Source organism: Carcharhinus amblyrhynchos, chromosome 9 (assembly GCF_965287045.1).
Source record: "Carcharhinus amblyrhynchos chromosome 9, sCarAmb.v2.hapA, whole genome shotgun sequence".
Lineage (NCBI taxonomy): Eukaryota > Metazoa > Chordata > Chondrichthyes > Carcharhiniformes > Carcharhinidae > Carcharhinus > Carcharhinus amblyrhynchos.
The window spans coordinates 31,335,011-31,351,374 of NC_137332.1; the positions used below are offsets into that span (position 1 = coordinate 31,335,011).

Sequence of the window (16,364 nt, forward strand, 5' to 3'; positions counted from 1 at the left end):
ACCTGTCTGTCTCCAATAACTTGACAGGAACTAAGCATTTATTTTTGACCTGTTGCTGTAAGTATCCCTATATCTACAGTCTGCACTCCCTCCTATTCCTCATGATCACTTTATTGCAAATTTCAAGCTCCCACTACAGCCGACACTTCCTACCATAAATGAATTAAACAGTATTTAATCCACCACAAGGTTAGGCAGCCAACACATTACAATAGGCATCAAATTGGCATTAACGATTCACTCTTTTTATCCAAACCTCTGTCTGTAGCTTTTTCTTTTTTTCTCTCCCCCAGTCACCCAAGTGGATGCAAATTAACTAAGCATGAACTAAAATTTGGCAAGTTGGCCAATAAATAAACCAATTACAACAGTCAATATCAATGTGGTCCTGCATCAAAATATCAATTTTACTGTTCAAAAATAACCACAGTGAAATTAAACACTCCATAAATATTTGCATTAAAAACACATTTAACTGATGGAATATTCCTGAGACCCTTTAAAGCTGTTTGACACAATTATTATTCCTATCAGTAATACTTGTAAAAGATAAAATAAAATAATGAGGTACTTCAAGAGGATAAAGAAAATCCATTCCATTTTAGAAATGACTGATTGCAATAATAAAACATGACTGCATTTATTTGCATTGCAGGTCCTGATAATTGATCTATCAATTGTGACCATTTAACTACATATTCGTTGCTTACAAAGAATTTGTTGGACCAGCACAGAAAGTACATTAGGAAACACTGCCAATCATAACACAAATTGTTTTGAAGAAGATTCTTCTTGCACAAGATGTAATTTCATCACTTTCTCTCAGGAGGGCAAGAGTGTAGGTATTTTAATTATTTTTATTAAAATCTTTTCTACATAGTTTTCAAGACTCAGTGTGCAGCCCTGAAATATGCTAACTCTATGCAGTCCTATAACTAACTATACATAGATAAAACATCTTACAGAAGCCTACATATTGGCATCTGTAACATCTATTTCATTTCACAGGTCAAAGGACAAGTAGATTTCCAGGTATACATGTTCTCTGAACTCAAGAATACTCAACATGTGTAAATTATGTGTACACACACTTCCTACCTATAAACCTTAGTTTCTGCTATAAAAGTTTCCCCATTATAAATTCCTACGTCTATACTTCTAATGGAAAATGTCTTGTAAATAAGTCACACCATGCTGTAATTATGCCCTTCCATTAATGGTAAGGTCTGTTAAACTATGTTCTTCTTCTTCCTTCATTGCATTTTGCAGAGTAATTCTTCACTCTTGGCAATTTCAACTCCCAATCAAAGTATCTCCAATCCCCGATCATTGTGAAATCTCCTTCCCATCTTTTCCCAACTTACCTCTCCAACTGTTCTTATTTCAGGCATTCAATTACTGCTCTTTGCCTCGTCCTTGTGAACATTGCACATGTCTTATTTGTCTCAGGCACCATCTTCATTTTAAAACTGTGGTCAATAACCATCCTTCAAAAGATCCACTCCAACCCCACCATTCATCCCCTATCACTAACCTGCCTTTCCGCTCTGAAGACCCTACTATCAGCGACCACCTCTTCCAAAGATCTATCCTCTTCCCCATCCAGCAGTTAACTGGAATATATTTGGTTACACCAATGAAAGCTAGGCAATATCTGTTTTTATTTTCCCACCATTTTTTCTCTGACCCATGTTGTACTTTTAATATTTTCATGGTGTCAAGGTCCTTTCACCTAGAAGTAGGACAAAAAGGAAAATTTGTAATTTCTTTTAAACACCTGTGGAATTTATAATTGATTTTTGGAATGTTTGAAAATAACTTTCAAGAGTTTGCATCAATTGCAAAGGGATCAATTATAATATCCTTGAAGATAAGGAGTATCTGGAAAAATCAAGATTGTCATGAGCCTAAAGAAGGTTATCATTTGGATGATAACCAACTCCGGGAACCTCAGATCGAATATGGCTGCCAAAAACCAGACCCAAGGACCAAATTGATGGAATGTGAAACTGAGAGATCCTACATACCATAGGCTGAGATACTGAGCTTTGGAATTGTACGGAGAGTGATGCAAGTGCTTGTGGTTGTTGTACCAACTATTTAAAGTGAAATTTGTATTTTCATTTGCAGTAGCATTTGTCTGTAAATTCATATTTAATTTGCATTGGCTCTGATTCGTATCAGGTAGAAGTTACAAAAAGTGTAATCCTTTGTGATTTTTTTCATTTGGGGGTCGTTTCATAAATTTGACATAAGGCTCCACCAAGGGAATCATAATGATCTAAAGAAGCCCAGTAATAGATAATTAACTTGTTACCTGGACAAGCATAATAGACTTTTTTTTAGTGAAAGAACCAATGGTTTCTGAAAAATGAGCAGTTTATTAACCAATATACCTCAAGAAAGGATGCTACACAGTAAACGAGGAATGCTATGGAGAAAATTGCAAAGAAAATAAATTAGTTAGTTTGGACCACACAATTTTAACAGCGCAAAGATGATTCCTTGCAAGAATTTTTCCAAGTGCAAGATCAGCTGCTCTTGGAAATGATTAAGCCAAACAGAATAACATGAGCATAAAACTTCAACACTGAAAAATTTGGATTGGTCTCACTCACTATCTACTATTTTCTTTTTGAAACTTTAGAGTTGTGCAGCCCCCAAGTTTTAAAGCTTTTTCCTGCACCATAGCAATCTGGGACATACAGGAAATAGCTTTATAGGATTTCTGTATAAAAACAATTACAGCAAAATGCTACTGCCCCTCTCAAACATCAGTCTAATTATTTGGTACAGAACGCACGCTTAATAGGTTACAAAAAATTGCAAAGCAACTGCTCCATTCTATCCTGAAAATGCATTGATACTAAACAACATCTGTTGTTGCAGATAATGGAAATGCAATCCTTTTATTTTGAGAGTCAATCAGGACAGAAACTGCCTTGATCCATCCCGTTAATGCATAAGCACTTACTTTTCAATCTCGCTGTTTTTACACGTCTTCTGTGTCTGCACCTCTAGTTTACCACTCTCCCCATTACTTGTCGAAGGCATTTCTATAAAGAAATCAGATATTGGAGGGAATCCAGGCATTAATTTTCATAAGAAATAAATCAATATTTTTGAAAATCACAAATCTTATCACTTGAAACAGGGTATTTATATACCAGGGGTTTTTGCACTATACTCCAAATAAGAGGCAAGTTGAAAGCAGCCAAAAGTAATTTTAGTCAGAACCTTTAAAGCCAACAAGGACAATTTCAGCCCACATCCCTGGCTAGATTTGAATTTGAGTCCAAGGACTGAAAAGAACACGTTTTGTGCCCAGAGTTCTTTTCCCTCCATAACATTCTGATCATGAAAAACAGTTGGCAAGTACTGGACATGTAAAGGTAACTTAGTTACACATATAAACAGATAAAACATTAAAGTATAATGTCACATCAGATTATATTTAAAAATGTTGTAACTTTAGCTTGGCTAAACACTCTCACCCAAGTCAGATAGTTGACATTCAAATCCCATTTCAAGACTTGAAAACAGAGGTTGACATTTCAAGACAATCTCAAGAAAGAGCCACACTATAAGCATATTCAATTAACACACTCAAAATGGATTATTCAGTGATTATTTCATTTGCAATTTGTCTGCAAAACTGCTGTTTTCCCTCCAAAACAATCCTAATTACACACCAAATATTAATTCATTTATTGTGAGGCACTGTTACAATTCTAGTCTTGTACTCTATTGGGTTCAAAGGCATGTCAGTCCTCTAAATATTTCCTTGCCCTAAATCTAAACAAATGACAGCACAATCCAGGGACATAATCAGAATACCTCTTAACCAAACTGGATACTTATGTCTTTTGGATGTGGTCCCAATCTTTGCAAGGCTGACTGAGAAAGTACCTGGTACAGTAAAGCCAATCTGAAAACTGGGATGGATAGGATAGAGGTGGAGAGACTCTTCCCGCTCAGAAAGGACAGTAGGACTAGGGGGCACAGCCTCAAGATAAAGGGGGGGCGGTTTAGAACGGAGTTAAGGAGGAAATTCTTCACTCAAAGGGTGGTGAATCTCTGGAATTCTCTGCCCGTTGAGGTGGTGTAGGCTGCCTTGCTACATATTTTTAAGACGCGGGTTGATGGGTTTTTGATAGGCGAGGGGATTAAGGGTTATGGGGAGAGGGCGGGAATGTGGAACTGAGCCATGACAGATCAGCCATGATCTTATTGAATGGCGGGGCAGGCTCGAAGGGCAGATGGCCTGCTCCTGCTCCTTATGTTCTTATGAAAACGTAAAGGTGCTTTATTTGACCGCATGTGAACATACACAACTCATTTAATTTAATCAGCATAATGCAAAACTATACCAGTGGGTCACCTCACTCGACTTAAACAAAATAATTTCTCACTACATTCTCCTTCTGAACCCAATGAAAGCTTGTCCTCACGTATTTTTATTTAAAGACCTCATCAGTTGCCTGACTGTGTCTCTACCACTGCTATTTTACACTCCTGTTCACAATCGAATGGGAGGCCTGAAGGTAGACAACTCCTGCCAAACACCTAAGGCTAGTTCTTTACAACACCATACTTAGCAATTCCTAAGACAATTGCTGACCATTTGCAGTCTTTCAGTAAGGATAGGCAACAACACCTCCTCCACGATCATCCTCAACACTGGTGCCTCACAAGGCTGTGTTCTCAGCCCCCTTCTATACTCCTTATACACCTATGACGGTGCAGCCAAATTCCTCTCCAATTCGATTTTCAAGTTTGCTGACAATACTACCGTAGTGGGTCAAATCTCAAACAACGATGAGACAGAGTACAGGTAGGAGATAGAGAATGTGGTGAACTGGTGCAGCAGCGACAATCTCTCCCTCAATATCAACAAAATGAAGGAGATTGTCATCAACTTCAGATAGCGTAAAGGAGACATGCCCTTGCCTACATCAATGGGGACGAAGTAGAAAGGGTTGACAGCTTCAAGTTTTTAGGTGTCCAAATCACCAACAACCTGTCCTGGTCCCCCTATGCCAACACTATAGCTAAGAAAGCCCAACACCTCTACTTTCTCAGAAGAGTATGGAAATTTGGCATGTCAGCTATGACTCTCACCAACTTTTACATATGCAGCACAGAAAAGCATTCTTTCTGATTGTATCACAGCTCGGTATGGCTCTTACTCTGCCCAAGACCACAAGGAACTACAAAAGGTCATGAATGTAGCTCAATCCATCATGCAAACCAGCCTCCCATCCATTGACTCTGTCTACACTTCCCGCTGCCTCGGCAAAGCAGTCAGCATAACTAAGGATCCCACGCATCCTGGATATTCTCTCTTCCACCTTCTTCCTTCGGGAAAAAAATACAAAAGTTTGAAGTCACGTACCAAACAACTCAAGAACAGCTTCTTCCCTGCTGCTATCAGACTTTTGAATGGACTTACTTTGCATTAAGTTGATCTTTCTCTACACCCTAGAAATGACTGTAACACTACATTCTGCACTCCCTCGTTTCCTTCTCTATGAACGGTATGTTTTGTCTGTATAGCATGCAAGAAACAATACTTTTCACTGTATGTTAATACATGTGACAATAATAAATCAAATCAAATCAGTCTTGAGGGAAACATATCAAAGCCTTTCGTATTAGCAATTTTAACTACCGAAGTTTGACTAAGTGGCAGACTAAGTGGCATAGGTGACTACAGTCTTCCAAACTTTCTGATCAACACTGGATGACCTTGTTACTGGAGTTTCAGTTAATCCAGTCATTAGTGTTGTCCAGATGTTTCCTTTGTTGCCGGCCTATTGCTCTTCTTTCATTAAACTTTTCAGTGATGATTAGGCATTCCAACTTTTCTGCAGGGATTACATGTCCGAAAAACTCCATTCATCTTCTTCTAATATCATTTTAGAGCTTTCTTGCTCTTCCAATCTCATTCAGTAGTTCTTTTCTCCACCCAGCTTACCCAGAGGATTCTTAAGCAACATATTTCAAACTTGATTTTCTTTTCTTCCTTTTTGACAATGCTCCAAACTTCACATCCATAATTCATTTCTGACCAGATACAATTATCTCAGTCCCTTTGTTTAAACTTGTATGAATGCTCCTTACTTTAAAACACAAATATTACTTGTTTTTAAAATCCTTTTGAGCAAAAAGGAGTAATAAAAATCCCAAAATGCAACAAACACTTTAAGATCTTCTAAACACTGAAATATGTACTAGTTAAATGCAAGTTCTTTCTTCTTCACCCAGGGTTTCTTTCTCCAAAATTCATATCCATGTTAAAAGAGAAATCTCTCCCTAATTACCCACATCAACACAACGCCAGGCCATAAGAATTTCTAGAGTAACATGAAGGATGCCATAAAAGATCAAACATTCAAATCTTTTATTCTGGTGGCTCACTTATAAACACAGATAAACAGGGATGCATCACGCACTTATATCATCCCTACTAAATACTTACTAGGGCGGCATGGTGGCACAGTGGTTAGCACTGCTGCCTTACAGCGCTTTGGACTCAAGTTCAATTATAGCTTTGGATGATGGTCTATGTGGGCTTTGCACATTCTCCCCGTGTATGTTTGGGTTTCCTCCAGTTTTCTCCCACATTCCAAAGATGTGTGGGTTATGTTGCTTGGCCATGTTAAATTGCTCCTAAGGGTGATTAGCAAGGTAAATATGGGATAGGATCTAGGTGGGATAGGACCTAGGTTGACTGTTGTTGGCCAGGTTTGAATGGCCTCCTTCTGCACGGTAGTGATTCTATTCTATGAAATTGAACTTTCACCTTATCCAAATACCTACCATCACTAGCCCATTTGGAAAATTCTGGTGTTATTCTGTTGCTCGGGGTTCCACCACTGCAAAATTAATAACATGCCCTGGTTAGGACCATATTTATTAAAAACATTGTCTTTTATTTAGAAATATAGAATACCATTGCAATCGAAAATCTAAGAATTCAAAATTCACACATGGAACAACCATTTTGTGTTTGTGGGAGATTGTGAAGGATTCAAAGTAGTGCAACCAGCCCATTTACAGATCCGAAGGAACCAAGGAAAGGGTGAAGGAATTAATTCAGTTCTCACGTGATAAACTGCTGCTAGGATGAAGGCAAGACACAAATTTTTAATTAATGAAGGATTTCAATGCAATAATTGTGAAGAATAGAAAGATGATTATAAACTGGAGGAACCAGATTGTAAGCAATAAGTTACTTCTTCAATGCGGCTCAGTTAAAACACTCAAGAAGGAAATGGACAGAATTACCACATTAACGTAGAATTGGCAAAGATTTCGAGAAATTAAAATAGACTCAGAACTCCCTATACATGAACCCAATCAATGAAAAAAAATAGATCCTGGAGGCAGCTACGCAAAGGTCAAATTAACAATCAAAAATAGAGTTTCTGAATTGTGAGGAATTCGGTAAACTTATTAGAATTACTAGCAATCTGATGACAGAGCTAATAGTTCAATAAAACTCAAATTACTTGAAATAGTGAGTCTTAATCACAAATAGGTCAAGAATAAAAGATATCCTCCATACATCAAGTTATTCCTTTCTCATTTTCATATATTTAAGAGTAGCACCTTAGTTTTATTTTAAACTCAAACCTCAGATAAGGAATTCTGAATGATGGGGTAGTTCCATTGCACATCTAATTCTTCCTGTGGTTTCTGACTGAGAATAACAATATAGCAGTGATTAATAGTGAATTATAAGTGGACCTATTAAGAATTGGATTGAAACGATACCAAATTCATTTCACATGAGACTTAGACAGAGGTGGTGGTTATTCTATCTGTTCTGCATGAAGCAGAATGTCACAGAGAGATAAAAAAATTAAATATTTTGACTAGCTACACTTTCCAACATAAAAAATTCAGAATATTTTTTAAAATTAAACAGAAAGGGGGGAAATTAGCATTTTCAAATCAAAAATCACTAATACAGGCCTGCAAGCGTGTTACATGATCAGATTTCTACTGTAAACAAACACGTGTAGTAAGTTTCTACTTGCTTTAGCACAGCACCCCGGAGTGCCTCCCTCTCTTTGGCCTCCCCTGGTTCTTCTCCAGTGCAAGGTATAATGTCTGCCTCTGTATACCTGTTAGCAGAGTTAAGGAAATAACCAAGCTACGAAAGAAAATCAGATGAACTAAGATTAGCCTTGGTAAACTGGTATTTATTTGATCCTATGGCTGGGAAGTACATTTTATGTCAATGCTTTCTGAGTTATGATCATAACACAAATACTGCAGTCATGGCTACAGTAGCAAAGATAAGATTGATGGCGACTTGGAAAAGCAACAATTCAGTTTAACAAGAAATTATTTTCAGATCTGTCATTTCAATTTCAGCTATAACAGATAATTTACTGGAATATGTTGGCATTTACATCACCATCAACATTTTCAGTCCCCCAAATTGGTCACCATGCCCTTTTGAGCTGGTACTCAAGCAGGAGCACCTGAGGCTCTCTACCCAACATTAGGTATTGTGATGCTATGTAGATATAGCATAATCTACATTTTATTAGCTATTAGCAGAAATATTAGTATCTGATTTAGACATGAATATATGTTTTTCCCAAAAAGTAGGTGAGGGATTCTTCAGAAAGTAATGAGCAAAAAACTGACCATTTGAAATCATTGCAAGTCCATGATTATCTGACAGAACAAAAGGATCAAATCATGCTATTATTAATCAAAAAGGATGCTGTGGTTTTCCATATTCCAGGGTGTCATCTCCATCCACATCAAGATCTGCATCACTGTCATGATTTTCTTTACTGCTGCAGGTGACAAAGCCGGATCCTATGTCGAAAAGGGGAAAAAAAGCATTTAATTAAAAATCCTTTAGTTCCCATCTTGAACTGCATTATCCTTCACAGTTTAAAAAAAAGAGAAACAGAAACCTTTTTCGTTCTACTCACATTATTTTCTTAAGACTTTTTAAAGCATGTAACCAGGATAAGTGGCCTAGTTAAGTTTGAACCGGGCTCGAGGTAAGAACTGCTTTGAGGGAAGGTTAGATGAAAATGAAACAGCAGCAGCAGATGCTGGCCATGCTGTTGTGATATTAATTCAGCAGTGGAACTTGTCTGCTTGTTTTTACTGGCAAGACTACATAGCTTTAAAATTGATCTGGGTCTGAAGCCACTGCTTCTCATGAATTTCATTCATACATTGCTAACCTGAAATTCTGCATTATTTACGTGGAAACAAACCAGAGTTTAATTTTAAACTTCAATTTGCTTTGGAAGTTTTTGCAGAAGATCAGGATAGGTATGGATATGCGTAGGCTCAGTATTTGTACATATGCACCTCCTGAATTCCAAATTACAGACCATCCATCTCAGCCAGAAAGGACATGCCATGTCAAACTCTCTAAAACAACAAAAAAAAACAATTTCTTCATTTTGTTTAGATGCCCAATTGAATAAAATTCTTGCAGATTTAATTTCTGGCTTTTTAAATGCAGTCTATTTAAACCTGTCTTTTTAACCTTCAACCACCACAAATAGCAAACAGCTAAGACACGGGTCATTTAGTGAAAAAAAACAAAGTAATGCAGCAGTTCCTTGTTTCTTCGACATTCTTTCACAGAATGTGACAAGTAATTCAGGCGCCGATCTTGACTGACACCTCTATAAGTCCCTGACACTACCGGAGACAAACTTCCCCATCAATCACGTTCTACCTATCAGGACTACTTAACCAGCTTCTGAACTGCTGAGAGAGGAAGCAAAAGGCCTATGCCGCGGTAACCCAATCCAGTCCCATCAAATATATCCCGAATCCCAGTAGGCCAAGGCTTCTGCCCAACTAATTAACATTAAGTGTTGAAAGAGAGGAGAAAGTAGAATTTCCGAGTGCTGAGTTGTTAATAATCCTTAAATTTTATAAATGCAAGTTACCCCAAAAGACAACACAACTAATAATATAAGGCCCTGACTGCTAACCCAAAAGAAAATCACTGTTAATTTAATCAATTGATCAGTTCATTGATTTGAAGTCAAGACGGCTAGTTAACCATGCAGAGCAAAAACCCACGATTGCACGACCGCAGAAAGCTGTCATTGATTTTTCCACCTGCCACTCAGTGCACATCCTGAATAGAATTGCAACTTTGTGCAAAGGGGAGCTAGGGGTTTCAAAGTTAAATTAGTTACAGATGCAATCAGGGTGTCTTCTGTAAACTCTATTGATTGAACAGCTGACAGTCCAACACGAACAACTCAGCTAGTCAATCGCCTCAGATGTCACCTGCCACTTTGCTGAATAGTTGACAATGCAATTATCTGGTGTGGAGGTAAGAAGTTGCGTGTGTCAAATACAGTTAGCCCCCATCAGATGCTGCTCAAAAGGCCCATAAAGTGTGTGTATTTATATGCATGCAAGCTGTGTGTTTAGCAAGATCTACAAGATGCCATTTACTTTCAAGCTAGAATACAAGGATGCCTGAAAGACACAATATTACGAGAAAGTTTAGGCAAGACCATTCAGGCTGAGGATATATAATATAAAACTTAAGACGAATTCAAAAGAATCATAGTCAATGATATTTTGGCTGGAAAGAAATAACTATAATGACCGAATTTCAACACTTCTTGAAATTACTTAATGACAATAGTTGCCTGAGCATCCATTATTCAAACTTCAGGCTGTGCTGATAATTCCTGAAGGCTGTTAGTAAGAGTATTACACTATAGTAATCATTTCACTGGACTGAACAGTTCTGATGAAAGATCATCAACTTGAAACATTAATTCTGTTTCTCTTCACAAGTCCAACTGATGCGTTGAACATCTCCAGCATTTTCTGTTCTTATTTCAAAAATCTATTTACTCGTGGAACAGTGCAAGAACAACGAAAGCCACTGAAGTTTATTTTATTCATTCATGGAATGGAAGCAACACAGGTGAGGCCAGCATTTACTGTCCATCCATAAATGCTACAAGGAAGGTGATAAACTGCCTTCTGGAACTGCTGCAGACCATGTGGTGTAGGTACATCCACAGTGCTGTAGAGGAGGGAGTTCTATGATTTTATCTTGCAACATTGAAGGGATGACAATGTTTCAAGTCAGGATGGTGCAAGACTTGGATGGGAACCTGCAGGTGGTGGTATTCCCATGTGACTGCTGAATTTGTTCTCTTTAGGTGGTAAAGGTCACAAGTTTGGAATATGCTGTTGAAGGAGCCTTGGCAAATTGCTACAGCACACCTTGTAGGCTATACATAGCTTGCTACTGTGCATCAATGGTGGATGGAATGGATATTTAAGGCAGTGGATGGGTGTGCCAATTAAGCGAGCTGCTTTGTCGTGGATGGTACCTAACTGATCCAATTAAGTTTCTGGTCAATTCCTTTGTGTTAGGATCCTTTCTTTCCCTCTCTATCCCCCAACCCACCTCTCCCACTGACTTCAAATTTTGCTAGTGTTCCTCAAGTTGAACACTGCTTTGATGTGAAGGGCATTCACCCTCATCTCACCTTCAGAACTTAGCTCTTTGCTCCACGTTTACAACAAAACTAGAATGAGATCTGGAGCCGAGAGGCCCTCACAGAACCCAAAGTGAACACTGGAGAACAGGTTACTCCAGAGTAACTGTTGCATGATAACTTTATCAACGACACTCTCTATCATTTTGCTGATAATTGTGTCTAAATTGTCCGGTTTTTTGTGGACCTAGACAATTTTCCACATTATTAGATTGATGTCAGTCTTGAAGTTGTTTTGGAAACAGCTTAGTTAGGTTCATGGTTTGTTATGGAACACAAGTCTTTAATACTGCAGCCACGATATCATCACGCCATAGTACTTGCTGTAACCTGTACTTTCAACTGTTTCATGATATCACATGGAGTGAATTGAGTTGGTTGAAAATTGACATTGGTGGTAATAGGGGAATCAGGAGGAGGCCAAAATGGATCATACGAATGGTTACAGCACAGAAGGCAGCCATTTAGCCTATCATGTCCATGCCTGCTCTCTGCAAGAGTTAGTACTCAATTAGTCCCACTTCTCCTCTCTGACTGTAGCCTGCAAAATTATTCTCTTCAGAAAATTATCCAATATGTTTTTGATAATCATGATTATATCTGCCTCCACTACACTTACAGGCAGTGCATTCCAATGCTTACCACTCGCTGCATAAAAGTTTTTCCTCAAGTCTCCTTTGGTCCTTCTGCTTTTCACCTTAAGTCAGTTTCCTGTCATTCTTAATCCTTCCATCAGCTGAACAATTTTTCCCTAACTACTTTGTCCAGACTGCTCATGATTTTGAGCACCTCTATCACATCTTCTCCTAACCTTCTGTGCTCTCAGGAAAAGAACCCCAGGTCCTTGAAAGTCCATCATTATCCTCTTCACAGCTCATAATACTTTCCAGTTTTGTGTCATCCATAAATTTTGAAATTGCACTCTGAATATCTAATTCTAGGCCATTAATATATTGATACCAATATTGATACCAATTGATACCAATCCCTCAGAACTCCACAATATACCTACCTCCTGTCTAAGAAATACATTCATCACTATTCTTTGTTTTCTGTCACTCAGTCAACTTCGTATTCATGCTGCCACATCTGGCTGAAGACGGTTGCAAATATTTCCACCTTGTCGTTTGCACTGATGCACTGGCTCTCTATCACAAGAGGGGATTTAGGTGAAATGATGTGACAGGATTTTAAAGGTTTTATCTGATCTGTTGATTCTGGGATCACTTAGCTCCGTCTATTATCTCTCTGTCATCCTGCTTCAATTCTTTTTCATCCACATTGTCCTGTGCTGTAGCTCCACCAGGTTTGCACATTATTATTAGATATGCCTGTCCTGTTCCTGACATACTCTCCTACATTCCTCATCGAACCAAAGTTGGTCACCTGGCTCGATCCTAAAGGATCACTAGGGTACAGTTTTGGGTTGAACACAATTTTGCTGTTGCCGTCGGCCCACAGCATTTCATTTCAGCTCTGCATTCAGCTGCTAGATCTTTTCTGAATCTATCCCATTTAACATCACAGACAATTGTGATGAAAGGTACTTTGTGTGAAGACAAGACTTCATCTCTCAAGCAACTTGAGTTGGTGGTCACTCTTACCAATACCGTTGTGGACAGATGCATCTGTGACAGGCTGACTAGGGAGGATGGGGTAGAGTAGAGTATTCCCTCTTGTTGGTTCTCTCCCCACCTGCTGCAGGCTCAATCCAGCAGTTATGTCCTTCAGAACTGCCAGCTGTCAATAGCAATGCTATCGATCTGGGCAACACAAAAGACCATTTCTAGATTCATTGGCTCTGAAATAATTTTCACAGCAAGGATGAATGTCAGTGGCACAGAAATTGTGATTTCAGATGCTCATGATAGGAGTTTAGAAGGATGAGGGGAGATCTTATAGAGACATATAAGATGATGAAGGGGATGGATAGGGTAGAAGTAGAGAAATTCTTCCCCCTCAGAAAGGACAGCAGGACTAGAGGGCACAGCCTCAAGATAAGGGGGGGGGGGGGGGGGGGCAGTTTAGAACGGAGTTGAGGAGGAACTTCTTCACTCAAAGGGTGGTGAATCTCTGTAATGCTCTGCCCATTGAAATGGTGGAGGCTACCTTGCTAAATATATTTAAGATGCGGGTAGATAGGTTTTTGGTAGGCAAGGGGATTAAGGGTTATGGGGAGAAAGCAGGTAAGTGGAACTGAGCCACTTCAGATCCGCCATGATCTTATTGAATGGTGGGGCAGGCTTGAGGGGCTAGATGGCCTACTCCTGCTCCTATTTCTTATTGCCTGTCATGGTCACAAAACAAGGCAAGGGAATCAGGTAAAATTATAATTATTTTTATTCAAACCCAACTCAATCCATTCTACATATAATATTCATGGTTCCAAGATGTCTGAGAGAAACTGCACTTCATAAGCTATTCCAATGCATTCTGAAGGGCTATTTTATCAGTGCTTAAACACAGATTTATTAATTACAGCTCAAATATACTGAAAAAGTAGCTGTCACATCATTTAAAAATGTGAACAATTTTACTTGGAACAATAACAATGGGTCGAATCAGCGTCCTCCTTCAGATAGCTGTTTAATTGTCCACCACCATTCATGACTGATATGATGGGATGATAGAGCTTTGATTTGTTGATTGTGGGATAGCTTAGCTCTGCAAACGGTATGCTGTTTCTGATCTCTGGTATCCACATCAACTTATGCTAAAGCTTCACCAAGTAGGCACCTCATTTTTAAGTATATTTGGTCCTACTCTTGGCATGCTCTCTTACATTTCACATTGAACCAGATTTATTTGCCTGGTAGCGGAGTTTCAAACCAGGCTTCCTTAGAAACGTGAGTGTACATGTGTTCAGGAGTACTTCATTTGTTGCCTAAGTGTGTCTGGGGACACACCCCATTTTAACAGGGTTAGTTGCCATATTCCAGTAAGTTTAAATGCCTAAAGTCACTTTAACAAGCTATGAAGACATGTTAAGTGTGTAAGTTAAGTGGGCAAGGGGATAGGGTGGCAGGCAAGTGGGTAAGGGGATAAGGTGGGTCAGGGGCAGTCAAGGGATCAAGAGTGCAGTTGGCTGGGAGGGATTGTCAGGGATCAGGAGGTAGTTGGCAGAGAGGATTAGTAGTCGGGGCAGGAGTTGGAGGTTCCAGTGAGGAGTTGGTCTTCAGTAGTATAATTACCCAGGAGTTAAAACCAGTTATAGATCCTTCTAACTTTTTCTGCTTTATTATTCTGCTGTGGATATGCCAGTGTTGGACTGGGGTAAACACAGTAAAAAGTCTGACAACACCAGGTTTTAGTCCAACCGATTTATTTGATAGTAAATTCACTAGCTTTCGAGGGGTTTCCCTCTTCTTCAGGTGAATGGAGAGTCAGAACTTATTATTCACCTGTTATTATTCTGCTACATAACTCAAAACCATCCAACTCAGAGTTCTGGAGGGTTCCACATGTAGCGGGTAATTGCTTATCGAAGTCCAAAAGTCCAGGGCAGTTCCATGTAGTCAGTGCATGAGAACCTCTGAGGGCTCCCCCAACATATCTTGGGAGGGCACCTCCAGGATAGGATCATCTAGACAATGGACCAATGCTGGAAAATCATGCAAAATATCAGCTGTAGTTTCCATAGAACATAAAACAGGCCCTTTGGCCCACAAGTTGCGCTGATCATATCCATACCTACCAGGCCTATCTATAACTCTCAATCCCATTAAATCCCATGTACTCATCCAGAAGTCTCTTAAAAAACCCCAGTGAGTTCGTCTCTACCACCACCGATGGCAGCCAATTTCAGTCACTCACCACCCTCAGTGAAAATTAGTGCAACTAAAATGTGGAATCCATGATAACAAATGGAAATAAGCCTAAATAAAGTATTATTCAAGTAATGTTTAGGGAAGGAGGCAAAATTGTCAATCAAGTATCTGTATATTTGTACAAATTAATTTTTATGTTAAAGTGCTATAACTAAACTTAGACTTAAGGCCTGAATTTTTAGGATGGCACAGTCTGAATTGTTGGCAGGAACATGCCCTTGCTAACTCTGGCTATCCTGCAGCAAATTTATGCTCCAACAAGCGTTGATTAGCAGTCAGCACAACTTAGCGCAACTTCCACTCCTCATTTGGAGTAAGTCCAGCCTTGGAGAGCTGCCGGCCAACCTAATTGTGTGGCAGCTCTCTAGCCCCTGCAGTAACTACACTGCAGTGGTCGGAAGAGGAACCGCACTGAGCTACCTGAGACCAGTTCCTAGGAACTGTTGACCCAGTTAAGTATAAGGGTTAGGGAAGGCCTAGTGGGACAGGAAGGGGGCAATCAGAGTCTCAGGGAACAGGCCCAGAGTGAGGTGTTTCAAAGTCACCAGACCATAAGGGAGCTGCTGATGGAGGTGTGCTGCCAACTTACAGCCCGGGATCTAACTTGCAGCCCGGGATCTAACTTGCTTATTTTCAACTTTCATAAGAACATAAGAAATATAAAATATAAAATATAAAAATTTCCCTCCATAAAACTTTGATACATTCACCAGCCTTAAAGTTGAGGCTGTGCTACTCAATTAAGAACATAAGAAATAGGAGCAGGAGTAGGCCATCTAGCCCTTCAAGCCTGCCCCGCCATTCACTAAGATCATGGCTGATCTGAAGTGGATCAGTTCCACTTTCCTGCTTTCTCCCCATAACCCTTAATTCCCTTGTCCATCAAAAACCTATCCACCCGTGACTTAAATATATTTAGCGAGGTAGCTTCCACCACTTCAACAGGCAAAGAATTCCAGAGACTCCTTTGAGTGAAGAAGTTCCTCCTCAACTCTGATCTAAACTG

At 39.3% G+C, this 16,364-nt stretch overlaps 1 protein-coding gene across 2 annotated transcripts in view; it reads right to left on the minus strand.

The window, feature by feature from the left end:
* The window catches only part of rnf220a (ring finger protein 220a), a 470,498-nt gene that overhangs the window by 70,296 nt on the left and 383,838 nt on the right, over positions 1–16,364 (minus strand). For both annotated transcript variants that reach the window (XM_080195392.1, XM_080195391.1), the window contains 4 exons: positions 8,745–8,841; positions 8,046–8,132; positions 6,823–6,878; positions 2,975–3,056 (listed from right to left, as the gene is read on the minus strand). In XM_080195392.1, coding sequence (XP_080051518.1) covers positions 2,975–3,056; positions 6,823–6,878; positions 8,046–8,132; positions 8,745–8,841 — 322 coding nt within the window. The remainder of the gene's footprint in view (positions 1–2,974; positions 3,057–6,822; positions 6,879–8,045; positions 8,133–8,744; positions 8,842–16,364) is intronic.